Below are 12,068 nucleotides of genomic sequence, written 5' to 3'. Positions count from 1 at the left end.
TATTTGATAATGATAGGTCATAACACTCCTGGAAAGAGTGTTGGAAAAGACTATGCAAATGTTTCTCTTTTACAAAGGTTAGAAAGCATTTAACATAACCCTCATGGCCACAGTCTGAATTGTTTTCTGAACAGGCAAACCACAAACTCATCCCTTAGTTTTCTAGGTAACGTATGTCCCACTTGGTCTATCTCCACCTCTCAAATATTTATTCATCTTTTTGTAACACAAATGTCAACAAACCTGCACGGCTGATTACTCAATTTTGCATTTGAGGTATAATTTCCATGGCCATATTGCAACACTCCTGAAATGCATTTGTGAACTTCAAAAAGAGCAAACACAAAATTAAAAATAAGGAAATACTATATTTGCATACAAGAATAGTAGTACTACTCTGAGTTTGAGATTTTGCTTAATAACAAAAAGACGAATTGCTTGTAAAAGGTTTTGGAGATAAGATATGCACACTCTAATTTTAAATATCTTTCTACTGCAAATTCATTAGAATTCCTAACATTGAGCCCGTATTAAAGCAGGCTGACATATCAACTTATCTCTTGTATTACTGGTAGCGGTGTTGAAGGGTATTTATTTAATATACAAGCAAAGCAATCCAGACATCAGAACATAAGCAACTTTATCACAGCAATAGATTTGGCAGGACAGGAAGTTTACTCATTGTATCTGCTGAAGGGTTCCATCTGATGGGATAAGGAGGAGATAAGCCTTTTCTGGCACCCTGGAACCTCATTCCCTGAAATCAGGTTAGTCCCAAATCTACTGACCTTCTGGAAATCTCTTTAAAACATGATTTTTCCAGTAGGCTCCCATGGAAAAGGAGAACATGAAGGATTGTTATATACGACTGCACCTGAAACCAGAATTCGCCTTGCTAGGCAAGGCGGTTGCTAAGTGAATCCACACTCAATTGTATCAATTTTATTTATTTATTGCCATGGTTAAGCAAATCGCTACAGTTGCATTGTGTGGCTATTAAATGAATCTGGCATCTCCCACTAACCTTGTTGGTCAGAAGCCAGTTGGAAAGATTGCAAATGGCGATCATATAAACCCAGGATGCTGCACCCATCATAAATAAATGCTGGTTGTCAATCTCCTTAATTTTGATCATATGACCATAGGGATGCTACCAAGGTTGTAAAGCATGAAGACCCATCATAAGTCATTTCTTCCAGTGCCTTTGTAACGTTAAACAATGAAAGGTTGCAGCTCAAGGACTGTGTAGGATTTGGTCCATTCTACCATGGTCTTATTTATATTATATGCTTAACTGTTTTTAATGGATGCTTTGGACTTTTTAACTGTTTGTTTCATTGCATGCTTACAGTGTCATGTTTGTGAGATGAGGCACTATATAGGTTTGATAATTAATAGACTGTGGGGCAAAAATTAAGAAGCAACATTTGCTTCCTCTTTTTGCAAGTAAAATTTTAGACTTGTTTAATTAACTTACTTTTTTCTCAGTTGAGAACATAGTGGAAGGCAGGGAGAGATTCTCAATACAGTATCTCCTCTAACAATATGCCATACGTCAATCCTATTATTTAGGAATTCATGAATGAAATAAAACAATCAATCTCATCTTTCTGCTCAAGTGACAGATTGTTCTACAGAAGGATGAAAATCCAATGCCAGTTTGGTTTTCTGAGCTTGCAGCTTTCTCTTCGAAATTTCTGACCCAGTAGACCAGTGGTGGGTTCCTGCTGGATCGCACCGGATCGCGCGCGCTCCCTTTCAGCGCTCCACCTGGCTTGCGCGCTCCCTTTCAGCGCTCCACCTGGCTTGCGCGCTCCCTTTTAGCGCTCCACCTGGCTCTCGCGCTCCCTTCCGGCGCTGAAACCGGAAGTACAGTCTTGCCCCGCCCCTGGCGAAGCAACGACGCCTGCCTGCGCTCCACCAGCTCGGCTGGGAACGGAGATGTTTCCTCAGCGGAGCGGAGAGAAACATCTCCGTTCCCAGCCGAGCTGGTGGAGCACAGGCAGGCGTCGTTGCTTCGCCAGGGGCGGGGCAAGACTGTACTTCCGGTTTCAGCGCCGGAGGGGAGCGCGAGAGCCAGGTGGAGCGCTGAAAGGGAGCGCGCAAGCCAGGTGGAGCACTGAAAGGGAGCGCGCAAGCCAGGTGGAGCGCTGAAAGGGAGCGCGCGCGATCCGGTGCGATCCAGCAGGAACCCACCACTGCAGTAGACTATAGGTCTAAACTTTAGCTTTTAATTTTTTGACATTTCAACAGGGAACTTTGAAAGGATTGCAAGTCGAATTTTGCTTCAGCAAACTAAAAATGTATGTCCAGTGGGAGGTAAGTAAAGTTATCCATTTACAGGAAAGTGGTTTTCAAACATTGGAATCTATCTTCCTTTGCCCAATAAGAGCTGAGGTGGCACAATGGTTAGAATGCAGTACTGCAGGCTACTTCTGCTGACTGCAATTTGGCAGTTCGAATCTCAACAGGCAAAGTTGAGTCAGCCTTCCATCCTTCCCAGGTGAGTAAAATGAGGACCCAGATTGTTGGAGGCAATATGCTAACTCTGTAAACCGCTTAGAGAGGGCTTTAAAGCACTATGAAGCAGTATATAAGTTATCTTCCTGAGATTGTCTTTCCTGGATTAAAAGACAGCCACACTCGTCAAAGGCTGTCTGATTGCAGTACCATAAAGCAATCTTCTGCCTCTTATAAATGCAAACATACTAGAAAGGATATTGAAAATTACTGATGCAATGCACTGGTTCATTCATCCTGAAGAGCTACAACAAATCATTGCAACATTTAAGCTTTTGCACTGATTCCCCCAGAGGTCCTAAATGTAAGGTCACTGGATCTGACCAGATGGCTACACCTGGTTGATCTTGTGTAGAACTGGAAACTAAGCAGGACTGGATGGATCTTGCAGACAACCATAGAGTTGTAGACCAGGCTGAATTCAAAAGCACATCTAGGAAAGACACTGACAAATCATTTCCACACTGTTGTCAAAAGAAATACATGGATACATTCATGAAGTTGCCAGAGGCTGATTTGAAAATTGTATTTTCAAATACAGGTAGTCCTCGATTTATGGGTAGTTCATTTTGTGACCATTCAAAGTTATAGCAGTACTGAAAAAAGTGACTTATGACCATTTTTCACACTTACGACTATTGCAGCATCCCCATGGTTACGTGATCAACATTCAGCCGCTTGGCAACTGACTCATATTTATGACGGTTGAAAGTGTCAGCTGAGAACAGAAACTTCAACCAAAATCAAGATTTACAGAAATAACTGAATCTATGATATCGTTGTCTTAACTGGGAGCTCCCCAGATTCAGAACTTCAATTTTCTTATCAATAGCTACACCGAATAGGGAATTCAGGGAGCATCCAGATTGGAGGCAATTATCTAAGCACTTATCAAGAACAGATTTACTGAAATCAGTGAGACGTTAGACACAACCAAGATAGGTGCATTGGAATGAAAGAACTTAAGTATGGTTCCATATAACCATATGAAACAGTCTCCGCATTCACTGTTCAAATTAAATAAGCATACCCAGAAAATTTACTAGACTTCCTGCATATGTGGTTGCTTATACAAACTATACTTTTAAATATTGCATTCAAAACCTTTCACACCCAGAAAATCTGTCTCCTTATTTTTTTTACTTAAATCAAAGTTAGCTTTCCTATGTCGCCCTATTAGTTTAATGAAACTGACATGACAGGCTGCAAATAAAGGCTGAATTTCCGAGTCACTTGTCTTGGATTAACACAAGTCCTGTCATTTGTGGGATATTCTACAAACTGTAATTAAAGCACACCTGGCTTAGATTATCTGCAAACTAAGTCTGAATGTATGTGTATTTTATAAAAAGGGAAAAGTTATTGCAGCTTTCAAGATGCAACCCTTACATATATTTTACAATAAAGAACAATTAACTACCAAATCCCAAGTCACGGAGGGAGAAAAACATTGGTAGAGGAGCTAAGACTTTCTTATGTACACATCTTGGAGTAAAATCAAGAATATGCTAAGAAATGACATCAAGTTAAAATCTGCTTTTGATCTAGGAAGACTAGTATGATTGATCTAGCAAGAAAACGGAAATTTCTTTGTTTCTTCTAATATCCAGCTATAGTACCTGTTTACAAAGTCCAATGAAGATTTCAGAGGACTACCTAAAGCCCAGGTCTTTTGCTGAAAATAATGCTTCCATGAGCAACAAGAAAGCCTAAAGCAGTTTTCCACATTGATGCCTCTATAAAAACAGCCCTCTTGTCTCTGATTTACAATATATTCCATAACTGTGGCAATAAAGCACTAACATTCTACATTTGCTTAGTCTTCTATATGCTATGGTATTAATCACAAGTAAGTTTTTCTTATTTGCATTTATTATATTATTAAACTCAGCAGCCTACTTATAATGAAACAAAATAATGTTGCTTGGGGGTTTAATAAACTGAACAGGAAAAGAAAAGTGAGAGGATTTCTCTGAAAAAGGACTACAGTTTTAAGATTCCTGTCCTAAAGACAAGATAGTACTGTATACACATTACAAAGTTTGTGAAAGGTTAATATCTCAAAGTTTTACATATGGTAGTTGTCTTTTTGAGGAATAGCAACATATATAAGAGCAGTCCAGTGATTACTAATTTAAATTTTCATAAGGAACTATAATTGTTTTAAATATGACATTATGCAGGTGGCTTACTAAATTCTTGATCAAAGTTTTTTACATAACCCTCTAATTTACAGTAAAGTCAGTTTTAGAGCCTACATAGTCTCTTTGTATAATGCTGAAAAATATGTTGCATTTTGTCATAGTATGAGAGTATATCACACGTCACATAAATTACTGTCAACTTTCTGCAGAGTACTCTCATTAATTAGACTTACCCAACTTAGTAAACAGAATTTATATAACTTGCAAAATACAAGATCCTGGTGAATCCAATTCTCCAATTAATAGTGTATAATGCTGTTAACACTTAGCTCTATTAATTAGGAACAAAAGTCCACCAAGTGAAGTATGGTGTTGAACCAACTAAAACTAATCCTTGAGGAATGGTGCTTAACTTATTTGCAGTTGATATATTTGCAAAAGGGATTATGAAAACCTTTGCATATTTTCTGTGCTTAACTAAAGTACTCCCATCTCCCTTATTCCCAGTTTCTGATGTTTTAATGTATACAATCCCAGCTTAGTATGGAATGTTAGAAGTGATGTATGATACTTTTCTATTCACTTCAGGCAGCTGGTGAAATAGGCAGGACTTATAAAATAAATAAATAAAAGCTAGCACAATGCAGTGATATGAAGAAGCATTCAGCAGATTAGAAAGAATGTATGTTGGTGCATTCAAATTATATGAACATACTCTTTCAAATCCATATGAATGTGAAATCTTGAATAGGCAAATTCCAAAATCAAATGGGCACAATCTTTTCATTTTTCAATTATACATACACTGTACATTGGTTATGTAAAAGTCCAGTGGCAGAGTAAGCAGATACAAACTGTTCGTGCCTTGATTCTAACTTGATCCTATAGACAGAAGTCACTGAAATGCATGAATTTAAAGACTTTATAATTATAATATAATTTATAATTATTATTATTATTATTATAATTATAATTTATAATTAATAATTATCATTCTAGGATAACTGATAATAAAAACAAGAGCAAAGTAAACTAAACACACAATACAGTGCCATTCTGTAAGCAAAATGCATCCTTACTACATAATAAGCATAGGGGCATACTATTAATTGTAAATGCTTGGTGCCAATTACATAATGCCTGTGGAAAAACAACAGAAAAGTATCTCTAAGGTCCAACCAGAGGAGACTGACAACATAACAATGCTCAGTCCATTGAATCTGGTGGGAGGTACAGAAACCACTGGAGATAGTCAGTCCTAAAAGTGACCTTGGACTCCACCCAGAAGACAATTGGAAGTAAGTGCAGCTTATAAAACTATTGTTTTACATGAGTGTATCAGGATGTGCAGAGAACTGCATGCCTTCTTGAGAAAGCTCTAACAACTGGCAAAGGTGGAAGGAAAAGGAAGAGGCTGACCAGCAGCAAAGTAGATAGATTCAGTTATAATGGTGATAACTACACTGTGAAGAATGTAAAAGATCATGTTAGAGACCTATGATCATGGATAGTATATAACAGTGGTGGCGCACCTATTCAGCACCAAGTGCCGAAAATGGAGCGTGTGCACTCACACTTGTCTGGGATGCAACCCGGAAGGAGCTGCCCAGGGGGCATGCGCGTGCCATAAAATGAACTTCTGGTTTCTAGAACACGCATGTGCTTCCGGTTACTGGCGTGCATGCGCGTGACGATCAGCTGGCCAGCGCACATGCTCATGCTGAAAAATGGAAGATCAGCTCTTCCAGTTTCCATCACTGCCGCACACACAAAGGCCAGCTGATTGTCACGTGCACATGCCCTCCAGAAACCCGGAAGAGGAACGAGCAATGCTATGCGTGCCAGGCGACATTGTTCTGCGTGCCACTTCAGGCACAAGTGCCATAGGTTTGCCATCTTGGGTATATAATCTTGCCTAAATATGGTTCTTAAATTGAATGCTAATGATTATTCACAAAGATATAACCAAGGTGATGGTGGTAATTCCAGGTAATAACAGAAGACTTTCTATTAGTACTAGCACCACACAATGGTGATAGACCATCCCTGATGCCATCTCCACACACAAGGGTGTACATATATCCTCACCCCACTGATAACAGCCCTCAGCTTATCCATGACTTCTGAAAGCCTAGTAAAACTTAACAGATTTCTTTGGACTTCTATAGTAGAGCAGATGATGGAAACCTCAATATTTCACAAAACTCTTTCGTAAGCAACTTTTTCGAGGCACCATTGCAAATGGCTCCCAAATCCTGATAACCTGACAAAATACATAGACTTCTCAGGCTGCTGCATTCAGAGGATATCAGCTGCTTTTAAAAAATTGCTGAAATGTGCATTTTTTTGTGAAGGAGTAAGGTTACCCAAATTGCCAATAACACTGCAGAATATTTCTTGGGAGAAAGGTGAAGTGGAGAAGTAATATCAGTCCAGTCAGCTCACACATATTAGATTACACTGACATTGCAAGGTAAGGTTAAAAATTGCAATAAATCTGCAACATAGGGGATCAGGTAACAAAAGTGTCAGTAAAAGTTGTGTAGATTCTAATTTGTGAGAGGTTGTACTAGTGCTTCACCATCCAATTCCTGCCCAATGAGAACAAACCACCTATATCCCATTTTTATATACTGTTTTTATATAAATTTGTTTTGCAGTCATGTTTTATGATTCATTAAATGGGTATTATTTTTTTCACAACTATCCTGTCCTATTGTATGAACTTGTGTATAGTCTACACTTCACGTTAACCTTGAACTAAGTTAAAACATCTGCACCTCCTCCCTAATATGTTTCTATTCTGCTAAAACTAATCAATTTTACTACCAAGAGAGGGAGAAAGGAGATAATCTTGAAAGTAAACTTTTTAAAAGGGGGGGGGGGACCAAAACATTCTTTCAAAAGGCCAAATAAGGGGAAAGGACTGGAAAGCATTAGTACAGCATGCATCCAAACAAAAAATGTTTGGCTGCTAAGCAGGGACAACTGGAAAACCATTTGATTTAATTTTTTGTTTTTCTTCTTATAACCCCCGGCAGAATATTTGCTTGGGGACTTGAGAATCTCCACAGACTTTTTGCTCTTGCAGAAAGTTATAGGAGTTTTTCACAGAACCATTGCGGACACAGGTATGAGAAACCGTTCTAAGTAAAGGAAGTCTTGCTTCCTAATGTCCTATTTTTGCTCGCCGCCAGAAAAGTCCCATTCGGTGTGGAAACCGCTTCCTGCTGCTCTCTTCCTTCCCGCCGCCTTTCCTCGGGAGGCAGAACTTTCCTGAAAAGCCTCCTTCCGTGCCAGGCGCTTTCATCCGGCAGGCCGCCACGCGCCCAGCCCAGCCTTTTCTGGTCCTGGAGGAACCGGAGCGCTCTCGACCGGCTCTGGCTTCGCCCGCTCGCCCCCCTCCCCCGGCTCGTAGCAGCCCCCTGAACCAGGGTGACCTTGGCCCACGTTCCAGGCATTCCTGCGCCGGCTGCCTCCTCAGCGGAGGAGTTACTAGCGGTCATCAAGCATGAGCCCAGCTTTTCTTTCGGCGGGCCCCTTCCCCGCCCTCCTCCATCCCAGCAAGCGTACTGGCGGAGCCGCTGCTGGCCTCTCCTGACGCCGCGGGAGTAAACACGCCAAGAGGCTTGGAAGTACCGGCGGAAGGAAGCGCCGTCGGCCTTCTAAGGACACGCCGCGGGCTCCGCATAGGTTGCGCCTCACCCTCCCGTGGCTACTCAAAAACTAAACGCGCGCCAAACGGACCGCCCGCAAACGGTCCCAAAAAAAACCACCTCGGCGAGGCTTTCCCGCTTTCCCAACTGTTACGAAGCCGTCCCTTTCCCGAAGCGGCCGCCGGCCTTGGGCTTTCGCAAGCCGCGAGTCTCCTCACGAGAAACGCCCGTAACATTTCTTTTTCTTTTAAGCAACGGAACGAACGAATCTAAAGATGCGGAAGGGGGGGGGGGGGGAACGGACGGACGGACGACGACACGCAAAATGCTTAATCGTCGCTCAAAGTTGCTCCAAGACATTTCCTTGCAAGCTCCGGGAGACGCCACGTTTGGGGGGGGCTCTGACGAAAACACGCCCCTCTCTCTCGCCCGCCCCTCTGAATGTTGGGCCGTCCTCCTCACCTCTTCTGGTGGTCCCACTCGGCCACGCCCCCTTGAGAATAACCTGATACAACCCACCTGAACCTGTTTCGTGCACCTGCCCTGCGTTCCCCCCCCCCCCAATATACCAAGTTAATACTCTCGGTAGGGCACACCGCTCTCCGCAGCGGCTGAAGGCAGAGACAGGAGGCAGCCAGGTTGCCCTTCAGTCCCTGCCACTGAGGCAGTGGCGGATTAAGGCTCACTGGTGCCCTAAGCACTGACAAATCTTGGTGCCCCCTCTCTCCTTTTTACATACTGTACAAATCTTCATTGGTTTTTCTTTCTCAACTTTGTGGTGCCCCCTTTGGGCCTGGTGCCCTAAGCACGTGCTTAGTCTGCTTAATGGTTAATACACCACTGCACTGAGGTTGACACTACATCTGGCTGGTTTGTTTTGTTTGTTTTGTTTTGTTTTTATTGGATTTATATGCCGCCCTTCTCCCAAAGGACTCAGGGCGGCGTGGAACATTAAAAAACACACATCCCAAAAGTTAAAAAGAAATTAAAAAAACAAATCGAATTTATGGAACAATACATTTAAAAATGAGTTAAAATTAATAGGTTGCATTCAGGAACGTGACTAGCTCTGCCCTTTTTTACTTTTCACACAGCCTCGTGTTAGTCTCCTACTTCCCAGAACTAATGTCCCGAAACAAGCCCTCTCTGCAGTCCGCAAGCCTTGCAAATAGTGGTCTCGGGACCACCAGCCCTTGTCAGGAGCTCCGCTCCCTCCCAAATTCCCGGCCCCGTTACCCAACGTCTGCCCATTAAACTCTCCGTTTGTCGTACGCCTCGCTCCGTTTCCCCTCGGGAGAATTCCCTTCCTTCCTTTTCTGCCGGGACCTCGCGTTCCCCGGCAGCAGGTTACACTCCAGTCTCGGCTCGGTTCCTTTTCTCCTTCCACGGCGAGCCCGAGCCTCGCCTCGCCAGCGTTTCCGCCTCACCTCCGTGGGAGAGCCGAGGCGATCTCTCTCGGGGCGGCAAGCAGAAAGCGGACTTACTTGACGGGGCCACGATGTGCTGGCTAGCCGACTTCCCGCAAAGCGCGACGAGGCAGCAGCAACTCCACATACACAGGGCTGCCCGGAGCGCTGGTCTTCTAGTACACATGGCTCGGGGGAAAAGGCGGCCGGTCCCCGGACAGAAACAAGGGAAGGCAGCGGGCGGGGCAGTGAGGAGAAGGGGAAAGCGTTGGTTGCAAAAGAACGAGGCGAGAAAAAGTTTCCCGAAGTTTTCACGGACGAGCAAGCTGAGAAAGGGGGCGAGAGCGTCCGCGGGAGGAGCAAGGGAGACGCTAACTCCGCGCTCGGCTCCTCTTCCCCCGCGCCTTAAGTGCGTGAGGAGAAATATGCAAATGAGGCTCCCCACCTATTGGCTCTTATCTCGCGCGTTCTTTGTGGAGGGAGGAGGGAGGGACCCTTGTAGCCCCTGGCATTGGAGCCGAGCCGGCTGGATGGACGGCTGCTCGTTTTCTTCTTCCAGAGATGCCTTTCGCATCAAGCCGGAGCGGTTGAGCCGGCCCCGCGGTTCAGAAACTTGCGCGCGGAACGGATTTCCACAAGAAAGTCCTTTCTCTTGTTAAAGCCACGGAGTTTTCCACACAACCTAGGATAGAAACAGTAACAGAGTTGGAAGGGACCTTGGAGGTCATATAGTCCAACCCCCTGCTTACGCAGGAGACCTATACTAGGGACTCGAACCACCGAATTACCGGGCCTTTCTGATAGACAAGCGCAGCGTCTTAGCCACTGAGCCACTACGGTGTTGCACAAAGCTGCCAGGGCAATCGAAGCCTTTGCCTTTGCCCGTTCCTCTTTAAAGAAGCAGCGTTTTGTTGCTTTTTGCCCCGAGTTCTCACAGGAGCCGCGCTAAATCCCGGAAACGCGTTAAAGAGACGCCCGTAGTGCGCTCCCGCCTAGTCCGAATCGCTTTTCCAGTTTCGTATTCGAAACGTCCTCCCTGGCCTTTTGCCTTCGTGGGTTTAGGGGCGCTTGCTGCACGAAAGGTATTCCCCACGGTTTCAGCGTTACGGAGGGATGATGATGCAGGTGAATAGTCAGGCACGAATTGAAGGTGGATAAGGTGCTGCTCTTATTTATTTTGGTTTCCGGGGCTAATGTTCAAACAATAATCGCCAATTCGTAAAACGGGAACAAGTTTATTTGTTTTGCATCTACTAATCAGTAACAGTCTTCAGTCTAGGACAGGAGTGTTCGACCTTGGCCCCTTTGAGGCCCGTGGACTTCAACTCCCAGAATTCCCCAGCCAGCATGGGTAAGTGTCATGGCCGGCTGGCTGGGGAATTCTGGCAATTGAAGTCCATGAGTCTTAAAGTGGTCAAGATTGGACACCTTAGGAGTTATCATCCACTCCCTGCCCAGCTCTGGAAAAAGTAATTTCCTATTAGTGATGAATAAACTTACGTTTTTATTTTGTACTGGATTGCAAAGAATATCTGCTTGCTCTGACATAAAATACTATTCCTATGTTATGTTTAATTTACTGGTTTCTAAACTTCAGAAAAAATAGGGGCATTTAGAGTTCTGCTTTGCAATCAGTGCAACTGTTTCTTATTGGTGCTTGAGAAATTTAAAGGTGAATCCCCAAGGAAACTTTTCTGTGTAAACCCAATTCCATAAGGAGGGGATGTGCAAGAGCCTAGGAAGATCTGCCAGATCAAAGTTCACAGAAGTTGTTTCATCACATCATTTGCCCCATTGCTTCTGTAACAGTTCCCTCCTGTTTGCTACAATCTGGAATATGCAGTCTCCAGCCTACCCCCATCTTCCTCACTTGAAAAATCGCACCCCCCCTCTTTTTTTTCTAGAATTCTTTCGTATCCCTCCCAGTATTTTCTCTCTCTCTCTGATGCATGCAGTTCAAACTTGCTCCTAAAATTTTGTAAAGGGCAATTCGCTCTACAATCTCTATCCCAGGTCGTAGTAGCTTTGCTCCCCATTTGGAAAGTTTTTTTTTTTACAAAAAAAAAAAACAATCTCTGCACTCCAAAATGAGACCTATATACAGTTTCATCAGAAAGAGAATGCAATCACACTTTCCTTTGGGGAAAAATGAATTTAATCAGAGCCAATCCAAGACCTTTATTGCCTGGGGCAAAGGACAAAATGTTACCCTCTTATTATGTGGAAAATTAATTTAAACTGGCAGTTAGGGTTTTGTTTTTTCAACACCAACAATTTGGCAACAACTTCAGCTGAAGATGGCTGAGTTACTTTGTGGGATGCAGCAGGAAAGTTTGGCCTCC

At 43.5% G+C, this 12,068-nt stretch overlaps 1 protein-coding gene across 1 annotated transcript in view; it reads right to left on the bottom strand.

Moving 5' to 3' along the window:
* The window catches only part of LPL (lipoprotein lipase), a 37,218-nt gene extending 26,995 nt beyond the window's left edge, over positions 1-10,223 (bottom strand). Inside the window, exon 1 of the mRNA XM_081944696.1 lies at positions 9,805-10,223. Coding sequence (XP_081800822.1) covers positions 9,805-9,913 — 109 coding nt within the window. The 5' untranslated portion in view covers positions 9,914-10,223. The remainder of the gene's footprint in view (positions 1-9,804) is intronic.
* Positions 10,224-12,068: the final 1,845 nt, after the last annotated feature.

Source organism: Natrix helvetica, assembly GCF_964273705.1.
Source record: "Natrix helvetica genome assembly, chromosome: 2".
Classification (NCBI taxonomy): domain Eukaryota; kingdom Metazoa; phylum Chordata; class Lepidosauria; order Squamata; family Natricidae; genus Natrix; species Natrix helvetica.
This window is presented reverse-complemented; position numbering and strand designations above follow the sequence as displayed.